We start from the raw sequence: 23468 nt of genomic DNA on the forward strand, positions 1-23468 counted from the left end.
CACGCTCAAACTGTTTCCCATTTTCCAGACAATTAGTACTGAACTCAGAAAGATAAAAGGCATATTTCATCAGAACAGAACACCTAAGAAAATTAAATATGCCAGTTTTAATGCATCTCTTGGCAAGAAGCATCTTGCTAACATAACTAGTTTTACATTGCAATATCAATACTGCAGCGTTTTCCAGTTTTAACACATTCACAACTGGCCTGCAATAAAATAACAATGTACAAAGCTCTCAGCTAAGTGCTTGCAGCTGCTCACTTTGCCACTGGCTCCTTCTCTTTTCTTTCCCGAGAACACTGCCTTCTAGGAACAATACACGACATTCAAACTCCAGTTCTTCTCTATTTTTACAAAGTTGGGCAATTTCCTGAATAAAATGTAATGCTTGCAAGTAACAATAATTCTGCAAAGTGTTGATTCACATTTACAGAGAGCCTGCAACTCTGAGAAATCCCAGAGAACCTCATGAACTTTACATATCGTATACTGGATATACAAAAGAGCGGAGTGTGAACCTACCACAGTATGAAAAATAAAATCAACAAAAAGGCTGATAGTGACACACGGTATTGCCAAAATCCATTTTAAAAAATACCGCACAAGGCCCATTGTGAATCACAGCAAGGTTTTAATTTAAAATTTGAATAAAAAAAAAAACATCTCAAGTGTGTTCTGAGGGTTCAAGTCATTACAGTGCATTTGCGTCATGTTCTGAATATTTCCTATTAGATATATTGTTTAAATGAAAGCTGCAATTTAAGCAAATGTGATTGATGCCAGAAACATGAACTAAAGGAAAAAAAAAAAAAAAACTATCTCAAGTCCTTGATAGATCTGGCAATAATTACTATACGTTGAGCAGAAAATTAGTACATTGGAAACATATATTTAATGTTGAAGCAGGAGTTTTATTTTATTGTTGTCCTCAGCAACCCAACAATCCAGGTCTTTGAGAACCAGCTGAGGGCTCGAACCTACCCTTACTGAAGCAAGCTACAACTTTCTGGCAGTTTAATAAGAACAGAAGCAGTTGCTAAACCCACCTAGATCTCCATGCCAGGTTTTCCTGGAATTCTCCTTGAAACTTCATAGCTAATGGAGAAACACGCAGAGACTGTCCGAGTTCTCTGTTAAACAGAAAACTCAAGATCTGGACTCAGCATGAACTAGAAAACACCTCATGTCACGTACATCAAATATGTAAAACTAACGGTGGAATATGACTAAAATGACAGAATAATGAAAACAAAACCTTGGAAAAAAAGAAAAAGTAGTTTTCTCTAGTATTTTAAAACATTAAGTATACTATTTAACTTCACTTTGGAAAAATCACAGATCACCACAGTAACTAGTATTAAATGGATTCTACTCTCTATCAGAAAAAAAGTAGTTATTCAAAGAATAAGATTTTTTAACAATCCTCCATCAACTAGAATGCCCCTGGGTTGTTTTTGTTTGTTTGTTTGGGGTTTTTATGCACGTGTGTTTCTTTGATAAAGGAAACTCTAATGAAGTGAATTTGTTATAGGATTGCTGACAATTTTTCCCCTACCAGAAAGCAAAAAACGAAGCTCTGAGAGGAAACAACAGGGAACAGATTTACCCTGCTATCTGCAAATAAAGCTGCGATGATATCATTAGAATAGTGAATTTGACTAATAAACCAGTATATTTTTACCTGTTTTTCCATCCTGTAAGAGGAATTATACCATTCTGTGGAGGGGAATTATATACAAGAGGACAGCTGGATATTTTAAAATTTTATTCTTATGTAAATCAGACTATCAGTAAGTGCTTATTATTTATGCGCAGATACTTACATTATTAAACAGCTCTTTAAAGCTTGCATACATTGAAGATTTTACCGAATAACTAGGGTATATTTTTATAAATAAAACAGAATTTCATCCACCACTCCAGAAGAAATAACAGTATGGCTAAGAAATGAATTGTCTGAATATCTATCAAAATTATAATGAGCAAAACGTCACTTTTTCATTCCAGAATACCATGAATTTACATGCTTTTTACTCTCGAATTTATCCTTCTTACAATTACATAAATTATTCTATTAAATATTATGTTAAAAAATAAGGATTTTTTTTCTCAACATCTTATTTCCACCTAGTCGTTCTTCATTGCAGAAGTCTTGAAGCCCAGTTTTTGCCCAGTTCTTACACTGTTTTCTGGTAGCTCTTCTTTTTCCATACCACAGCAGACATTCTCAACATTTTCATGTTTCCCAGGTAGGTAAAACAACTCTTATTCTGATTCATGCCTGGGAAGTTACATACACTAACATGAGATCCAACCTGCCCATCACTCAAAGATACAGTTTCAACACCAACAGGACATGTCCAATTGCCTAAAATCTGCCCCAGTGGAAAGTATTAAACAAAAGAGATTGATTTGTTCCCCCAAAACAACAGCTATGGCTGTAACTGGGAAGTACAGTGCCATAAATGTTACAGCACATCCAGTAAAACCTGACAATTTGAAAAATTCACCATGAAACGCTATTTTCACTGAGCATTTGTAACCCTGGAACCTTTCCAGAAGCTCAGAATTTGTCCAGATTTGCAAAGATTGACAAGGGATGACAAAAACTACAGATCCATCTCCAGGGGAAAGGTGTCTCCTGGAAAAGCCCAGAAATACCAAAACTGCTCAATAAATGATTTAACTCCTCAGTTCTGTAATTTTCAGATTTTTCTTCCTTGAAACCAGTAAAACTTCTCTTGTTTAATATCACAATTCAAACTTTGAAAAGTCTCCTTAGCATATTCCTTACATTTCCATAGGCCTATTCCTGAAAACTTATAGATGTATAATAACCCTGCATCTTGATACACTGAAACCTATGGAAACTTTAAAACATCTGTGAACAAAACTCTATGAGGAATTAAAATGAAAAGTTATCAAATCAAATAGTATAGAAAATGAAATAAAATTACCTTAAAGTAACAGTTTTCACTCTAAAATATGTTTTAAGTCTATATGATCTTCCTGTTACTATCAATGGCACATTTCATTATGAAATTAAGGGGAAAAAAGCCTAAGTATTTTTATTTGTATCAGGTTTTATTGTTTTACAGGCTAGTCACTTCAAATAATCAAACCATTCTAATGGAAATGTATGCTCAAAGCTGCATTAGAACACTAATTTTGATTTAAAATGCCACTGTGATTCATGCTATCCAATAGCACGATTCAGAAATCAACATAACTGAGAGATGGATACACTCAAACAAATTCTAAATAAATATAAGTAAAAAGGGGAGAAAAATCCTCCACAAAAACACAAATAATTAGATCATCTTATGCTAGGGAGGAGAAAATAAATAAATAAATAGAAAGGGTTGCAAAGTTTCCTTTATTTCCTAAAAACTCAGCCCCCAAGGCATAGTGTGTATTGCACGTGATGAGCAGATATAAAAGTATCGGGGAGGAAAAGGCAGAGGGAGGGGGAGCGGGAGATAACACACAACCCTGCAGCTATGACTTTCTAATCAATAGGATTCTTGACAGGAATATAAATCTTACTTTCACACCAAACAGTAAGAGTTCGGAATTTTCACAGAAATCCTTATTTTAGAAATCACAGGGTTATAGGTTTGCTGCTGAGACTGCACAACAGTCTATCTAATGGGTGGAAAAAAAAAATATCCAGAGTTACGGAGAACAGTATTCACACTTTGAATCAAATTCCAGATGATTTATGCAGAGTATAATAAAGTAATAAAAACAAGTAACGCATTTAGCTGATTTAAAATAATACTTTATCTTCTAGAAAACTCCTGTGTATGTATATGACATTACGATACTTGCAATGCAGGTTTTGAGTGTAAGGATAATTTCTACAAAGAAAATAGTTTCATATTTTTTCAAACGTAACACAAATCTGATCAAGTTCACATTCTTCATATGAAGTTTACAGATTAGATGGCAGTACAGGACTGGATTCAGTGATTCAGGAGTGACTTTTTTATGTTCTTCATCTCCTGATGTTTTAAGGGACATAATTAAAACACATTTAACTAAAACTTCCATACTTGAATGGATCACGCTCGCAAACCAAGCAGCAGAGCAAAATGACAAATCATAAGTGTATCATCTGATGACAAAACTCTAAATCTCTGGTTATCAGTTTTGCTCTCGATATCCAGTGATCTTAACAATGAGCCTCTTGTACTGAAATTTTATCCTAGATATAGTCTGCTAATATGTTCAAAGTGTCTCTAAGTGGAACTGGTCTCTTTCTACATGTGCATCATAAATTAGACAGCTTCAATAACTTTTTTTAATTGTTATTTTAAAGACCAGAGTTAGGAAGGGACTAAGAGCAAAAACTCAATTTTTATGCTAATATTTGTGTCTATGAATCCAGCAGATGTGAGGCTCACAATCCGAAATGTGAGCACAGCCAAAAACAATTTGAAAGTGGCTGCTCTGCAGAGTTTATTTCATCCAAAAGAAAGCATTTGGAATACTAAATACTTTAACACCAGAGCTTGCCTTGGATAAGCCTTTAGTCTTTATAAGAATCTAAGAAGGCGACTGTGTGAAATGTGACCAAACCGGGGATTTTCAGTCTGAAACTGTAATTTAAAGTTGACTCCAGAAAAGTTAAAATTCAAATCCCCATTTCCTCCATTTTCTGGCATTGATGTAAATCTCGACTAGGACAGGAAAATCCACCACCAGAACTTTTTCAGTTCAGGTAAGTGGAATAAAACACCCTTTTATGAAAGACAAACTCAAGACAGCAGAGTGACACAGCTGAGCAGCACAACCCACTGTATAAGACAAAAATTCCAAGTCATGGCAGAGAAAACGATGATGAAATAGACACAAGACAAAGGAAAAGCAATAGCAAAACAGGCATGTGAGGAACGGACTGAGGAACAGGAATGTGAAGAGTGCCTTAGGCTGAACGGTTGTTGGTAGAGGATTGGAGCTATGAGCAAAGAAACTGCTTCCAGTAGTTAGAGTGGTACAATGCACAGATGAGTAGATCTATTTTTTTTCCCCGTTCTTTGTGAACAAGTGTTATAGAATGGCATCAACATGTGTCCGTACTGCACACTGGTAATCAAACCACTCATCAGCATCTAGAACTCATTAAGTGTTCGGACACAGAAAAAGGAAAAAAATAACTTCTCAGTGAAGACTTAATTTGAAGTTTAAAGATATTATCAGTCTTGAGCTTTTGTCATGATAAAAATTGATCGTTTCGTCCTAACTGTGGTTTCCCATCTCATCCTGAGAGTCTCCGGTTAGCTACACAAGAAGTCCCAGGAGGACCACTGCAGCAGCACACCTGCCAGCACAGCTCTTTCTCACCAATACACACAGCACCTCTGCAACAGATATTTTTCTTTCTGGACTATTTATCAAGCAAAGCATTAAGGGGAGGATTCAAGCCAGTTCATTAAGTGCAAAGATGAATCCACAAATCCAGTGAAAGAATATGCCCAGTGGCAAGCAGAACACCACCTTCTGGCACCTCTCTCTGCTGGAGAGGAACAAGCTGTATTTACGTCTTTTCCCCAGTTACAAACAACATTGCTAAGACAATTCTGGGGCCAGATGCTATTTAAAATAAATATAATTGTGAAGGGAATAAGGCTCCTATTAGATAGGGCAGAACTGAAAGAAACAACTTTGAATATGTCTATTCATAGTTAACTTTAACATGCGATTTCTCCTACTCGACAAGTTATTCCAGTAGTTCTTTGTTCTTAGTCCACCCAGTCATTATGCGCTATTTTAAGTCGCAAGCTCTTCCTCTAAACAAAGACAATAAGCTATTCCAGTAAAAACACGATGCACTAATTGTACTTTACAGGACAGGGCTCCTCCATTCTGTATTTAATATGGGAAAATATCTAAAACACTGTGCATCTTACTGTGTTTCCAAACCTCTCAAAATCTAATCACTATAGATTCTGATCAAGACACATGACAAATGTACTCAATATAATTACCAATTTCACAGATATTTTTTACTTATTATAAGTTTAAAAAATACTGAATAAAAAAGACAACTATAGGTATTATCAATTCTCCAGTTACTTCTTTTTACAGGGTACTTTTTAATCTGTAGTGTCTGCAAAGTATTACTCATATTTGTGATGTGATTCTTCGGCAAAAGACTAAATAATGTTGACATTTCCCAAGAAATGTAGGTAATAATACTAGATGCATCACTAAAACATTGCCTGGTCAATCAGGAAATCCAAAAAAAAAAAGCAAAACACAGAAAGGAAAAATGTGATTATACAGTAGACATGAATTGCAATAACTTTGGGCTACGTTTAATTGTACTCACAGTTGACACTGGTCTCCTTTGATTCCCTTAGTTGTGCAGAAACATTTTCCTGTTTGCATGTGGCAAATGTTTGCATGTCCACTGCATGTGCAAGCTATAAAATCAAAAAGGAAAAGTGAGATTTAGTCAACCATGTTTTACTTTAAAACTAAAGGAATTTTCATCGATTTGATACTTCATCTTAAATACATTTCCTACAAGCTACTTTAATTACAAACTTCTTTAAAGAACACTTAACTAGCACATCATTTAGTTTATTTTTGGCAGAGTTAAGACTATTCATGTGTCATTAGGGGCTTTCCTCCACACCTTAACTAACAGCAGGTTGAGAATAGCCATTAAAGTCTACCATTTCAATGAGCAAAACAGAAAACTACTAACAATACATCTTTACTATACAAGGTGAAGCACTGGTGGCAAAACCAAAGGCAAAATTACGTTAGTTTCAAATGTCTAATTAGAGAATGTATTATTGCAGATGTTTGGTAAAAGTTCTATCATAACTCGAACTGTTGCTTTGGACAAAAGCAAACAAGTATATTCTAGAAGCAAAACCAGGCACCTTTAAAAGTTCCTGAAACTTGAACTGGAAGAGAGTCACAGAAATATCATCATCACCCCTCTCCTTTTTAAACTTGGCGGCTAAAGTAAATCTCTCCACAGCCCTCTGCTGACTCTTGTTGCCTGATTGATTCTCATCTCTAGACAAACCTTTATGTTTCAAGTTCCTGTACGTTCTTTTCACTTTTCCTTCCCATGTTTAGATAAATGACTGTCTTGTTCGGGCAGTCCTCCCTTTTCTAACCAAGCATACAAAACTTACGGTGTATCAAGAAGTTCTCATATTATACTGGCATAATTACTTGCTAATATTCACACTACATTTAAAGTCTTTCTTTAATACAAAGTAACTGAGCCTACTGTAATAATCATATTGTGCTTTCACTGAAGTTGTAAATATGATTAAGATAAAAGATTTATTATGTATACGTATATTATTTATTATGTATATTCTATATAATAAAAGTTTATTTTCCACTTTACAATCATAACACTGAATTTCTATCAGATGGATTCAGTTTTAAAGTTTCTGTTCTACTGACAAGGAATATTACACGACGAATACTTCTGTGATGGTGTCCTGTACTATTCACACTCCAGATACCAGAAATGTCTATGCAGCATATAGTGATGCATGATGTTCTTGCCTTTCATAACAGGGCTTGTAATCATATTTCTGAACAACACCTACAGTTACCACAGAGTGCTAAATTTAGTAATTTTGCTATGATCTTGACTCTCTACAACAAATGTTCATTGAAGTGCTGCTTCTATATAGTCTGTTTTGTTTTCCTAAATCCATTCATATTTTCCACTCTACAGTTATAAAATGATTTAGACACCTTAAGATGGAAAAGCCACCCCTCAAAAGTCAATTTTAATTGTGTAAAACTCTGCTAAACTTCCAGTGAAAAACAAAGGAACATATTCTTAACAGCTTATTCTGCTTATGGGTAACTGCTCTTAACAGTGATGGACCATCACAAGACAGCATGAAAGCTATAAAGGAGTTAAAAGGCTGCATTCCAAGTCATATTCCAAAAGCTGTCAATATACTGGCAAATACAGAAGCTATTACGAATCAGTTTGAATTGATTGCTCCCCTAGTTATTGCTCATTTAATAGATTGCAAACATGAAAGCAGAATTTCCTCCAGGAGCTTTTATTTACTAAACACTAAAATATAAAAGCCTTTGGACACCATGCATCTTTATCACCCTTCCTGAGGAAAAAAAAAAAAACGGGGGGGGGGGGGGGGAGTAAAATGAAATATACAGTAAAATATACAGTAAAAGTTTCTAGTGGGAGCTCAGATCCAGTCTATGAAATTACTGACAAAGAAAACACGTTAGTACCCAAGGACAGCAAAACCAAACCAGCACCTACATGTGAATATATGTTATCAAACAAGTGCAGAAACAGGATGATATTATTATAGAATCATTTCAGCGGCAAGAGACCCTCAGGGTCATCAAGTCCAACCATAACCTAACTCTAGCACTAAACCACGTCCTTAAGAGTATTGTCTAAACACCTTTTAAACCCCTCCAGGGTTGGTGAGTCCACCACTTCCCTGGGCAGCCTGTTCCAATGCCCGACAACCCTTTCTGTGAAGATTTTTTTCCTAATATCCAATTTGAACCTCCCCGGTGCAACTTGAGGCCACTTCTTCTTGTCCTATCACTTGCTACTTGGGAGAAGAGACCAACCCCCTCCATGCTACAACCTCCTTTCAGGCAGTTGCAGACAGTGATAAGGTCTCCCCTCAGCCTCACTTTCTCCAGGCTATACAGCCCCAGATCCCTCAGCCGCTCCTCATCACTCTTGTGCTCCAGACCCCTCACCAGCTCCGTTCCCTCCTCTGCACTCTCTGTAGTATTTCAATGTCCTTCTTATGATGAGGGGTCCAAAACTGAACACAGGATTCAAGGTGCAGCCTCACCAGTGCCGAGTACAGTGGCACAACCACTCCTCTAGTCCGGCTGGTCACACTATTCCTGATACAAGCCAGGATGGTATTGGCCTTTTTGGCCACCTGGGCACACTGCTGGCTCATATTCAGCTGGCTGTCAATCAACAGTCCCAGATCCCTCTCTGCAAGGCAGCTTTCTAGACACTCTTCCCCGAGCCTGTAGCGTTGCCTGGGGTTGCTGTGACCCAAATGCAGGACCTGGCACTTAGCCTTGTTAGAGCTCACAGAATTGGCCTCAGCCCAACAACCCAGCTGGTCCAAATCCCTCTGTATGGCCGTCCTACCCTCCAGCAGATCAACACTCCCACCCAATTTGGTGTCATCTGCAAACTTACCAGGAGTGCACTCAATACCTTCATCCAGATCATTGATAAAGAGGTTATCCCAAACTGAGCCCTGGGGAACACCATTCATGACTGGCCAACAACTGGATTTGGCTTCGTTCACCACAACTCTTTGGGTCCAGCCATCCAGCCAGTTTGTTGGCCATCACAGATACACCCATCCAGGCCAGGAGCTGCAGCTTCTCCAGGAGAATGCTGTGGGATGCGTTGTCAAAGGCCTTACTGAAGTCTAAGTACACAACATCCACAGCCTTTCCCTCATCTACTATCACCATTATAGTACATTCAGTGGAAAAAAAAAATTAGATGCTATTATTTTTGTGCCTCACTGCAGGTTTTTTCCACTGGCCTACTTCCAAATAATACAAAAGAAATTATGAGCTTTGAATCTGAATTATGTTTACTAATTAATAAACAGCAACCTGAAGCTATATTTGATGTGAAAGTAAGACAAGACTTAAATTATGCGTTACCTCAACATTTCCATACTCCTCTTTCCATATTTTCTTTAATATTTTCTGCTTGTTTTTCTCTGCTTAACCATTCTGAGGGAATGGTTTATCTTCTGATAATACTGCAAGTAAACAGATTGTACTGCAGCTACAACAGCATCTTTCTTAGTCTAATGCTAGCAGAATTATGACAAATCTTGGAATCAGCTTTAAAAGTATATTTTCTACCAATCATTCTCAGCTGGTAGAATTCAGCACAACAGACACAATTTATATTTTCCCTATTTTTTGAGGTTTCAGCCCTCTCCACAGCCATGCATTTGTTTTCAAGGTATGAGCCTTAAGTTCCAGCAGCAGCTGCAGCTCAAGCCTGTATAACAGACAGTTATCTTTAATGTTGATCTAAAGAAATGCTTAACATTATTTTTCTTTGTATGAACTCCCTAAAGCTGAAGGAGAAGGAAATAAAAGTTAAAATGAAAGCTATACTTAATACTTCACATTTCAAATGCTTCTCTCTTATTTTCCTGTATATTTAATAAAAGGTTTAAGAGTTTGAGTAGAACCGCAGAGTGGTAAGCAGAGATTTCTGACTGAAAATCCCAGGCTCAGACTATTTAATGCTAGCTGGTGGGAGGATCACATTATTGCTTTTGATTTTCTGGGCCTGTCTGCCCCATCTTAATTAATGTATTTGAGACACTGTCAAGAAAAATTTCTGAGATCCCATATTTGTGCCTTAGTGCTCTCCTAACAACCTCCTATTTTCTGTGGCTGTGTATGCAGTCGGGTAAGGCATCCCAGTGAGATTCTCAGCCAATAAAGACAGTCAGTTTCGGCTTCTGTCACACTCGAGCATTTTACCAAGTTTCAGCATCCCTCAACTGATTTCCTTTCTCCAATTTAGTTCCTACATCCTTCAGTGTGGATTTTTGAAAGCCACAATTCTTCCACATGTCTGGTTAGGCACAGTGTGAACCTTTTGCCTTGTCACCTCTCAAGTGATTTTAGCTTCACAGCAATATACTCTTTATCATGATTATGCTTCAAATAATGTCCAGTTCTTAACATGAATTATTTTATTTGGGGCAAAGAAGACAGTGGGCTTAAAATTAGAGGATGAAGCAGACCGCCACAGATTTTCTGGATTAAGAGAAATTAAATGTAAGGAGAAACAATCTTTACGCTTTTTGGATATTGGATCCATAACTGAAAGATACAAACAAATAGAAAGATAACAGCACTTACAAGTCTACAAGCCCAATAGGAAAAGGTTCTCTAAGTCTATTTTTTTACTTTACTTTAAAAATACTCTTAAAAAAAAAAAGTTAAAAAAAAAATAAGTCTAGACTCAACTTTAACCAGTCTCACCAGTGCCATTATATCTTTTACTAAGTATGGCCATGCAAACAGTAGTACAAGACTGTTAGAGAAGAGACACGACTATCTACAGGGTACATCAGATTCAGATTCTACTGCTACATGACATTCTAGTACTTATAGCAGCATCATACTCAGACACTTTAACACTTCCAGAAGGTTATGATGACACTAATCCTCTCTCAAACCTTCCCTGACAGTCATCAATGCAGCAAATGGCTTGAAATCCTGCTTTAACTTCATAGCAAGTTTAATACATGCTTTATTACATTCTAACAGTCTTAATAACTTCTGTTCCCATTCCCTGTTTCCTCCAAATTTAAGCACTCGTATCCAGTATTCAAAATAGAGAAATGAATTTTTGCAAACCAACTGGTTAAAGTGAAATATACAGAATTTTCTTCTCAAAAAAAAAAGGAAGAAAAAATTAAAAACTGCATCCCAACTTTATATAATAACAGTAATATAATTCCAAATGATGTCTTTTCCATGAGATAATCACACCTGCATGATACAATGTGGATTTATAGGATAGCATGTCTCCCTTCTCCTCATGGGAAAACAGTACATCTGTCATTCTCTATTTCATAATTCACACAGAGCTAACTGTTTTTAATTATAAGACTAAGCTTAAGACTCAAAATAAATGCCAGCTTCTGCTGGATTTCAGAACTTTCTATTAAGCAAAATTTATTATTAGCTTTATACCTTCCAAAGTAAATTTCAGCACACAAAACACAAAAAACTTCTTACCAATGCTCATATTTCACTTGAAGATACAAGAAAAGACTTCTCATGACTCTGAAACATGAGCTAAGTACACAAACTTTTATGAACTGCCTCCAGGCTGAGCTATAATAATGAGTTTTGATAACTTTTATGTTCTAGGTATTGATACACCTTAGAAATTCAATCCTTTAGATGCTGGAAATGATTCCCTCAGATTGGCTGGCAAAATTTAAAGTTAATGTCTCATTAATACCAAGTACTTTGGCACAGATGAGTGAACTTTTGTAACAAATCTCCCAGTCATCCCCCTCCTACTGTGTTTTGCTTTACATCATACTTCATGTCTATGAACATAATTTCACAGGAACGAAGCCAAACCAGATGATGGTCACAGGATCACAAAGGTGATTAAGGGACTGGAGCATCTTTAATATTAGAAGTTGAGAGATCTGGGATTCAGCCCAGAAAAGTCTCATGGGGATCTTATAAATAACGTATAAATAGCCAATGGGAGGGAACCAGACTCTTAGAACCCACAAATAGAGGAAGAGGCAATGGCCACAAATGAAAAGACAGGATATTCCATCAAAACACAATAAAACATATGGGGGTGACCTACTGCACTGCTGTAGGTGCTCACGTACTCTGTGCTACACCTTTGGATAGAAACAGTGAGTTCAGCCTAACTTCAAGAGTCTTCCCATACTGCTGTGTGCATTCATCTCCATCTTGGGTTTATATTATACACATAGGCTTTTCGGTAAAGAGTTATTTTAAACCCTTAATTACCATACAAACATTTTATTTATCATTAAATATTTAAAATAAACAACTTGCAGCTTATGATAATTAAACTGCTTACATAATATAATTTTAATCTATTTTAGTCATTATTTTCCCCATATTAACAGAAATTATGACATTAGAGTGTTAAAAACAAATCCCTCCACCCTGGCAATTTCCAGTCTATTTTTAGGGAAATAGCACTTCACAGTACTCTTCTGTACAACACGCAGGTTCCAAGTGGAACAGAAAGATTATATGAAAACAATATAATCCAGTAGAGCAAATCCATGCTGCAAAATCACAAGCCTATAGAATTTATTAAACAGTAAAACCACAGTATGATTGATTTCGAGTTGCTAGCTCAGCATATAAATGTTCTTGCTGATGCTGACAACAAAAGAATACCCATCACTATTTCCATGAAGCATACATTTTAGACAATTGAATTTAAAAACACTTATTGCTTAGCCCCCGTCTCCAACATACAACTGCAAGAGCAATTTTTCTCTCAAACGGAGCTCACTACGAATGGTACTTTAATTTAATATGTTTGCTTACTTCAAAGATTACTAAACCAGTAGCTGCACATGGATAATTCCTTTAAGACACCTTGCTGATTTTTTTAAAGGAAACCTATGACAATGCTATTATATATTGAGGTGCACTATTTTGTTAATTTTAGTAACAGGTAAGGCATAAATTGCATCAATAAACATATACGTTGCATCAAAAAAATAGTATTTTGCACACAGCTAGGCAAAGTAAGAAATAGCAAGTGTAAACATATATTAGATGTAAAATGGTAATGCTCAATTTCACTGTAAGTGTTCATTTATATAATCCATTAGTCTACTCATATGAGAACTGCCCTTCTGAGACAATTTTCTACATTAGTAATATCACAAAACTCTCTAGTCACTTATTATTCTAGAAATATATATTTAGCTGGAAGCCCCTGATACCCTTTTACCATTCAGCAGTTACTTTTATAGCAAATACATCCATTCAACTTCTGAGACAACGTAAAAGCAAACACATTTGCCCAACAACACTTATGTGATGTCACTAATTCAGTAGCATTATAATTAAGCTAAAGAGCTTCTGTGAAGCAATAAGTAATAAGAATAAGTGTATAAAAGAAAGTGGACGGTATTAGAAAGGACTGCTGCATGTGCAGGTCAAATGCAACTGTCATTTTATAGTGACATAATTAACCTTCATTAAATCAGTCTTATTAGAGTCATTGGCACATATATAACTACTTTTATTTCCACGCTTCTTAGTTTATCTTGTGATTTACCTTTGGGCTGAAATTATTTTTGTAGCACAATAACAGTACAGAAAAATACAAAAATCCTGTGTGTATCGACACAGTATTAAGGGCTGTGAGACACTATATTTGCCAGAGAGAAAAGGTATAAGCAACAGATACAGTTTTAGGTTTTGTATAGGCAGGATATGGAATCTGTATGCAGGATATACAGGAATTCTGCAACTACCCAAATCTTTTATTTATATACATATATATATCTATCTCATATACGTATCGTGCAAAGCAAGGTCAGCTATTTGCAATATTCATAAAAATTAGATAATCATTTTACTAGAACAATACCAGATAAAAATGTATTCTTCAAAAGGCAAACGTACCAAATCACCCAGACAGACATCTTTGTAGAATTAGACACTCCTCACAACACTGCAGCTTTTTCAATAGGCATTAAATTTGTTGTCTGGGACTGGGCTGCCACCTGCCCACTGCTCTGCCTTTAGAGGCCAACCTGGGGGTCACAGAAATGCTCTTGTCCTTGGCCACTTCCCATTCCAAAACAGCAATTCACCCAGGCCCAAAGGGGATTTTAACATTTTTGTGGAATTTCTAGTCGGCAAAACACAGACAATTTCACTTGACCCTGACCTACACCTACTGAAATCATTTAACTACTAGTAAGGCAATTACTTTTTTTGCTGAAAAGCACCACAGTGTCACACAGTCGAACAATTTGGAAATTTTAAGTGAAGTTTCCTTAGCTTTTTGAACTGATACATAGATTCCAGAAGTAGGATATTTCCTTTCAAAAACCCAGAATAAATATGGGAAACAACAAAAAGGCTGATTTTCTGTTGCAGAAAACAAAATTTAGTTTGGTTACACCAACACAATCCTATGGCAACCTTCTCCACTTAAAAGCTTGCCTCTTTTCTTAAACCATTTATTATACCGGAAAAATAGCTCTGCACTGTTTGTATTTCATTATTTCTTCCATTTAAAGCATTCATCCTGAAAAGTGAATTGATTTTTTTGTTTATAATAAATACCTCTGAAGCAATCACACTAAATTTGTCTTTAATCACCAGCAACTAACATGACAAAGACAGCTTGGAGAAAACACAATTTTGTTTTATATAAGTAGATAATGAAAATGCAACGCAGAAGATTAACATTGAAAGACAGGATGTTTTTTCTTGTTTTGAACTGAACAAAATCTTAAACAATTAACAGGAGTCTTGCTGTGCCTGAATCTTTCATGCCAATACTGAAATACCCTACAGAATTTTTATAGCTTCCTCTTGGGATCCTTTAGGAATAACATGGTGGACAGTACTTTCTACCACAAAAAATGCCAAATCAGAACATTTCCATGAAAGCTCATGAACTACAGTAGCACCAATTTTCTTTTCTCCATGTTAAACTGTGTGAAAAATACCCAAAACTTTTACACTTACTTTGAACACGTAAAAGTAAAAAATTCCAGGTGAAAACATTAATAAGAGCTCTTCATTTGGAGATAAGCTTAACATGCCCTATTTATCAATTTCCTTTGCATTATTTCCACTAGCTCTTTTCATTTCTAAATATAGTATGTTATTAAGAAATAAATAGCCTACAGATTTTCCAGTGGGTTAAGTTGCTGGTTTTATAGAGTTTAGTTTTTGACTTGAACTCACATGTGATGTATAACATAGTTCTTTAAACACGCAAATATTTAAAGAGATGTTGCTTTCACATACCTACAAGATTAAAAATATTATTCCTTAAATTATTCTTAATTTTCTTGCTTGTGAAGAGGCTTCTCATGTGAAAACACAAGATAAAATTAGAATAACTGAAAAAGAAGTAACTTCTACAAGGTTTAGTAAAAACTAAAACAACGGGCATTGTTTTGTTTAGTTTGGGTTTTTGTAAAGGAAACACACAAATTGATGACTTTGCACACATCCACCTTTGCATGTCTGATCTGAGATGTGTTTAATATGACTTTTTCAGACACCAAAGACTTAGTACATTTTTTTAAAAGCCTTTTCTTTTAAATTTTCTTGAAAAGGCAGTAGGTTGTCTACCAGCTATTTTGAAAATTTTGGCCAAAAAACCTCCTTTCAGAAAGTTGTTAGTTTTTCCCCCACTCTATAAAGAGAATGTATAACTTTTTAAATATAACAGCAGAAAAAAAAATAAATCAAATATTATTATAAGGCAGTATGAAAACAAAACAATTTAAAACCACTCAGTAGCTATTCATAGAGGCTTTAAATGTCAAAATAAATTCCCATCTAAGGTGAAAAACAACTGAAATCAACAACTGGTGATTGCAACTCTCTGTGTGTATCTGGTCATTCAGAGTAAAAGCCTGAAGAAGAGAAATGCCTTCCACAATTTATCAGACAAGAACACCACAAAACGTAAAGAAGTCAGCAAGTAATTTTCCTATTTAGCTCTGAGGAGGTACAAAATATGACTGATTTTTAATGCGTTCAACTATGAATGAAGCTGTTTTTTCCTCAATAACTAATGCAGTCTGCCATTATAATGTATTGAGTTTACTACTCAGAAAATGAAGGCGGAATCAACTGCAATCAAACAGAAACGCCTTTACAGGAGTTTTTTTGAGAATCTTCATTCTACCAGTTGGAAAGTAATTTGCACGGTGCCTCAAAAGCTTTTTTCACAAGAGGCTGCAGGGGGACTCAAAGACCCCTGAGGAAGAGGGATGATCATTTCAATGCAAAATGACTCTTCTTGACTCTTCTGTCCGGTGGCACATTCATGTGTAGGGATTCAAACAGGTAACTCTGTGGTCTCCTGTGACAGTGGGAGGTTCAGTCACGGCCCACTGATCTAATTTAAACTGATGTGTACACAACCAAATTTAAAATAAAATAGTTTGTTATTATTATTTTAGGCTCTAAAATTGCAGTCAATGACAGAAGATACCATGCTGCATGTTACATGTCTTGGGGAAGGACTACAGACCGAGGTGCTGGAATTTCTGACTGCAGATGTCTCTATTTCAATTTCTGAGAATAATAAGGAAACTGTGGGTGGACGCAGTAATGAGAATGAGAGCTGCTCAGCACCTAGGAACAACTAGAAGGGAAGATTCAAAAATTACAAACAAACAAAATGAATGCTTTTTTTTTTAATCTCTATTGTATTTGAGACAAGATGACTGGCTGTATCCAAATGCTTATTTAAGGATCAAGTAACAGTGATTTCAGAAAACGCCACCTTCAACCTAAAACTTCCAACCCTCAATCAGATCCTGGCACCTTCTCAGCTTAGACACAGTGGTTACATAAGCTCTTGACATCTCTTTCAACACAAGGTAAAATATGTTTGCTTACAAGAAGTAGACAAAAATCACTGTTTCTGGACAGCTGAGAGTTTCTAAATCATGCTCTGCCTATCTCCTCATGAAACATCTTTTGTAAACCAATGACTCTACAGTTTCATTAGTAAGGTGAACATACTGATTCACAGCTCAGACGGCACATCAGAAATATATTTTATAAATATTCCTTACTCCATAAAGTAAATGTATGGCATGTAAACCTGAAAAACACAAAAACAGGAATGCACAGCAACTCATTCATCACTGCCAAAAGCTGTGTTACACAATAACGTGCAGGAGGATTTGATCACCAAAATCGGTGAAAACAATGGAATTGTCCTTAATCCTTGCGAAAAGATAAAATAAGCAGAGAGATAAAGGAATATAATATAAATCAAATCGCTGTATCTCTTCAATATCTAAAAAAAGTAATAAGTGGTGATGGATAAAAGGATGTCTGAATTCTTAGATGTCAGGCTAAGATGCTGAATTAGCACAAAATGCCTGCTACTTAAACAGGTTAAGATAGCACAAGTCATTGCTATTCTTTTTAGTATTTCAGATATTTTGTTTGCATGATAGACCTAAAGAAAGTTTAGATTAAGTTTATTCAATATGCAGTATTCATTGTACATTTGTAAAATTTCATGAATAGATTTACCTTCTTTTATTTTTCTTTAAAGAAGCTACCTTGTTCTCACTTCACTTGTGTAAATTAGAATCAACTTCACTGGATGGTGAAGTTACATTTCTGCAAAGCAACATACTGTAGCAATCAAGCCTAACGAACGAAACCATAGTTGATAAAATTGGTTACTAGACATATAGTTACATATAACTACACAGTTATAACTACACAGTTACATTGTGGTTGTGCAGGATGGAAAGAAAACTTATACAAGAAAAAAATCTCTTTCAAAGGAATCAAAAATACACTTCAACTAACCTATTTTAATCACCATTATGAATAATAAAAGGAGTTTTAATGGTCAGGAACTGCTAGGCTGGGTTGAACTCTACTTATTACCTTTTCATTATGGTGACAATAAAACAAAACACTATGTAAACTGGCTTGAAGGGTATGCCGTCTTGGACAGCTGACTTAAATTGATCAAAAGGATATTCCATGCCATATAATGTCATGCTCAGCAATAAAGATTTGGAGGCGGGTAATGTTCTGGGAGACAGCCGTCACTCAGAGACTAGCTGGGCATCGGTCTGCTTGTGGGAAGGTGGTGACTCCAATCACTCAGTTTGGTTTTACTCCCTGTTTCCTTCACTTGTTGCTCTGTCTTTATCTCAACCCATGAGTTTCCTTGCTTTTGCTCTTCCTATTTTCTCTACACCCTGCTGGGGGAGGGCAGTGAGGGAGCAAATGGCTGAGGGATGCTCAGCTGCTGGCCAGGGTCAACCCACCAAGCTGTTCAGCCCAAACACCTACTTCTTCAATAGCACATCCTAGGCTGATGCTTGAACCACTACCTTCCCATGATTGCTGTTCCTAAAATCAGACCACTCTGCAATGAACACACACATCCTGACGAGTAAGTGCCATCAAGCAGTAGCTTCAAAAAGTTGTGCTTGAAAAGAGGTTTATAAAAGTCTTCTGTATGCAATCAAAGAAAATCATCCAAAAAGACACCTTGGCAAAACTTTATGAAATCCCACAGCCACCCAAATTATCTCTCTCTGGAGGCTAATCATGAGGAATGTTACATTCGAGAGTTTCTTCTTCTATTCTCATGTAAAATTATAGACATATAAACACATCTTGACAATGACACTTTCCTTGCAGTGTAACTCCAGGTCCTTTACCTAGGATTATTCTAAGTAGGTTATGGAATAAAGGTGTATCTATAAAAAGGTTCCTAGCTTTAGGTGAGCTTTTGCTTTTAATTCACAATTAATTATGCTAGAAATCATACTTTATAATACAGGTCTAATCTACAACAAAGCAACAAGAAAACTGTATATATACACAACAATTAATAGCTCACTGAAAGTTTGCCTAGCATGTTTTGCTTGGCAGTCGAAAAAAAACTAGAACAGTAATTTATTAAAGATTTTTTTTTTCCAAGTTCCTCAATGAACCTGTTCTTATGGCAATCCACTTCAGCTTTCATAGCACAGGACTTAGTTGGAACACATTCTTATATGAGTGAATTTTATTTAAATTCATAACTAAACCCAAGTATGGGCATTTTATTCACTCAGTATTCAGACTGTCTTGAACACTATTCAATAAACAGCATTCACTAAAGGAAGCAAAATAAATTTTCAAATCACTTTTGGGGGAAAAGGTCGTCTTAAAAAAAAAAAAGTGCTTATTCTAACGGTCTCTGCAAAATGCAATATGAAGCTTGTCTTGAATACTTTATTGTGATATGATCTTTTTATATTTCACGTGTACTCTGAAACCCACTACCTACTACTGAACAAAAAATCCAGCATTTTAGTTAATATTAAGAGTTTTTATTCTATAATAAGGTATTGTATAAAAATGAGCAATTGGTGTCATCATTTCTATTCAACACTTAAAAAGGAAAAAAAAAAAAAACACAGAAACAATCCACTACCACTACTGCAAAATGGGATTTCTTGACAGGCCCCTTGTTTGTCGAAACCTTTAGTTATTTTGTTTGTATAGCATAAACAAAGTAATGTTTTCTGTTGGAATTTAGCACCACATAAGCTTTTATTTTTCTGAATAATCTTAAATTACAGCCTCTTATCAGAGTTTTACTATGAACTCGTGACCCACAGTTTGTTAGAAACTGAGGTAAAAGACAAAGAGTGAAAGTGATTTTTTTAAAAATTTAGTTCCATTTTCCAGAACCTGAAGACAGTATGAAGCATTCCATACTCTCTTTTTGACCGATCTCCAACATTTATCCACTTTTATATAAAATATCTTTTTGCACATAGACTCCTGGGGTCTCTATCATAAGTTTCCAGTCCATTGAATATCTGTTATTTGTGTGAATAACAAAAAAGTGCCTGGACTTAAAGATGCTTTTGACTTTTAACTGAACAGACTTAGTCACTGTGAAAAGAGAGCTTCTAGAGCATAATATTTAAGCCTATTTAAAATTTCCCCTAAAATTTTAGGCATCTAACGATGGAATCCCCAAACCCACAGTCTTTAATGCATGAGTAAATTCCATACATGCTAGACACTGAAGCAGCTAAACAGGACCACTGCATAAAAACTCTGCATCCCAAACTGTCATGTCATCCTCTGAAAGTCATAGCTCCCATCAATTCATGTTCATTCCCAGTTCAACTTTGGAAAGGTGCAGAAGAAAATTATCTTGCTGCCAGTTGAGGATGCTGTGTTCCTTTATGCTTTCCAGATGTCTTAGTCTTTCCTGCAGATGGCAGTTAAATGCTCTTTGTCTTTATTCTTAGTCCTACCCAACACATGACTTGAGGACCTTGAATATAAGCTTTTGGACCAGAAACATTTTCAAAATGCAATTCCCCTGTAGAAGATCAAAGACCAAATTTATGGCTGTCTACAATAGTAGTAGAATTCACTTGCTTTTTTCTGATATCAAGTGAACACTGAATAGCCCTCTATTTCTATTAAAAACTTATAAACCAAGCTCTACATATTGATATATTTTAATTACTGCCCTTCTCATTAGTTTCACATCAGTGTGGGTGCCAACCTCTATGGACAACAGCATCCAGACTCCATGTGTTGTGGCACAGGCAGAGTCTGGATGTCAGAGTCAGCACAAGAACGAACATCTTGAAGAGTAAAATATAAATGCAAACAGGGGTGAAAATTGATCCCCATCAGAACTTCCTAGCTCACAGTAACCTGCTTGTGCCAAATGCACTACCAGGTGTAAAGAAAGCTACAGGGTCCCATTTTCCAACTACTAGCAACTAAATATTCTCGGTTTGTTACTGTCATCTTGACAATTAATATTTTTTACTACTGCTGTACAATATTTTCCTCTTAGGCCTGCGCTGCATTCTAGGGACGTGTCTGCACACACCTGTCTACTGCAAAAGTTGCTGCTGTTGCCACCCGCTGAAATGCATGAGGGACACCAATGATTGCAAGAAAGCTTAAACTTGATGAAAAACTATGAGACTTCTGAGTACCAGCTAGATGCGTGCGGCTGAACACATCCCATTATCCATTTTGAAAATTTAGATACAAGAGAGGAATCATGCTTAAAAATGCCAAAACTTGTGGGGTGTTTTGAAGTCTCTTAGAAACAGTCTTTACACCATTTATTACAAAACTAAACACAGTACTCCAGCTTGGTTTTAATTTACCTGACTTCAATAACCAAATTTATCCAACTGCCAGACTCAATGGGAAGATTAATGATCGCTTGAGAGCCAAAATTTAGATGTTCTATTTTAAATTTCTACCTTCTTAATATAATTATCTCATACAGAAACGCATTATGTTAGATTAATTTGGACTGTGAACATCTGTCTTTTGTTTCTAAATAATATGTGATACGACCAAAACATCAGGTCATTGCCCACTGAAGGTGAACATCTAAGACCAGCAGCTTTTGTGCCATTAAAAACAACTTTTATTACAGGCTAATAAAAACACGCTTGTGGACACGTGTCAGCACTTCATGGTCATGCCAGCAGAAAAGTTTAATGCAAATAAAATAAAATAAACAAATGAATACACTAAACTAGTTGTTCCCACTATAAGCATATAATTTTCTAGAGGTTACAAAAACAATCAATTAAATCTCTTTAACATGGAGCTTTACAGAGCTCGGGTATTTTTTGTTTCCTTGGTTGTCACTGTTTATAATAATGCATATATATTTTCATCAAAATGACAGTCTGTATGACTGTTCCCCACAGAGAACTGCTATTAACAGATGTTGGAAATGATACCAGCAATGGATATCAGAGGCTGGGAAAGCTGCAATGGCAGGTTATCAAATGAGATTTCAGTACTAAGGCATCTGGCTTCCAGCTTTGGAAGTTTGACACCTTGGAAGTTGACAAGTTTGACACCTACATTCCCCAAAGAACAAATGATTTCATCTGTTCTGTCTACTGAAGGTTTACTCTATGCTAAGGAAGTACAGTTTTGGTTCAACTGAGTATCAGGATGGAAATGAAAAGCTGATGCTCCTTCCAGCACCTTGATTTTAAACAAAATTAACTATAGTTCATGTGCTCTTACATAACCTTAGTACTGGCCTTATATGTGGATATATTCTAAGCATACTATGCACAGAATTCAGGCACTGTGCACAGAATGCCTCATTTCAGAGCACAAATATCCGCTTTGATGTGTTAGTTCATCATGATGGTGCTTTGATGATTAGTTCATCAAAAACAGTAGCTAGGAGCATGTAGGTAGTAAAAACTATTAGATGCCTCAATCTTCTGGAAAAAAGTTTACTTACTCATTGATTCAGAAGGAAGCATTTGGGTCACTTAGGTCAGGTGTAAAAGCATGTGCAAAAAAAGGGATACAAGCACAAAACCGTATTATAAAGGCAAAAAAAAGGGAAGGTTACTGGACTATAAAAATTAGCACAAGCATTTATGCTAAGAATTCTAATGAACAATCAGGCAAGGGCTTTCTGTTGTAGGTTGGGGTTTTAAGGGGCTTTTTTTTGTTTTGGGGGGTTTTTTGACTCTTCTTTTTGATTTGACTACGTAATGTTTGACAGAAGTGCACAGTCATCAAATGCTATTTTGGGTCTCATGGTGTGAATTCAGTACTGTGACCCTCTTACAGCTGCTAGTTTATAGTCCATCTAGCATTTACAACTTTTCAGTCCACTGAATGTGTTTTGGGGAGAAAAGCAAAGCATATCATTCTACTAGCATTAGATCTGGATTTTGCAAAGCTATGACCCAGCAAAAGCAGGGATAACTGCTGTGTGACAGGAAAGGCATGAGGACCCAAGCACTGGATCAACCCTCCCACGTTGTAAGTCAAGGCATGGATTTGCAGAGCCACTCAAAGCCAGCAGCACATCTCCTCCCTGTCCAGCTGTGTTAATTCCGCTTTACAAAAGACACAGAATCGAAAACAAGTGGGTGAAACAACATAAAGAGCACCTTACTGAAGCAGAGAGTAATTACTGTACAAAGCTTCCTGGGCTGCTTGTATGATGGATGTAGTTTTTGCATGCATTTCTAAGGAAATATAGAAACGCAAAACACTATGGTGAATGGAGCCAAAAAAAGAAGCTACAGCTAGACAAGAATAGAAAGAATAGTCATACCAGCTGAAGTCAACTCATAATCAACCCTCTGAAAAAAAAAGAAATTACTTGGGTCAAGGTA

The 23468-nt window shown here is 36.1% G+C and overlaps 1 protein-coding gene across 7 annotated transcripts in view; it reads right to left on the minus strand.

Moving 5' to 3' along the window:
- Positions 1-23468, minus strand: part of ATRNL1 (attractin like 1) — a 488569-nt gene that overhangs the window by 340931 nt on the left and 124170 nt on the right. For all 7 annotated transcript variants that reach the window (XR_010473420.1, XR_010473421.1, XM_005508196.3 and 4 more), the window contains exon 20: positions 6338-6431. Coding sequence is in view for 5 of the 7 variants with exons in the window: in XM_005508196.3 (XP_005508253.2) it covers positions 6338-6431 (94 nt within the window). In the remaining 2 variants the exon portion in view is untranslated. The remainder of the gene's footprint in view (positions 1-6337; positions 6432-23468) is intronic.

The sequence above is a fragment of the Columba livia genome, chromosome 6 (genome assembly GCF_036013475.1).
Source record: "Columba livia isolate bColLiv1 breed racing homer chromosome 6, bColLiv1.pat.W.v2, whole genome shotgun sequence".
Classification (NCBI taxonomy): Eukaryota; Metazoa; Chordata; class Aves; order Columbiformes; family Columbidae; genus Columba; species Columba livia.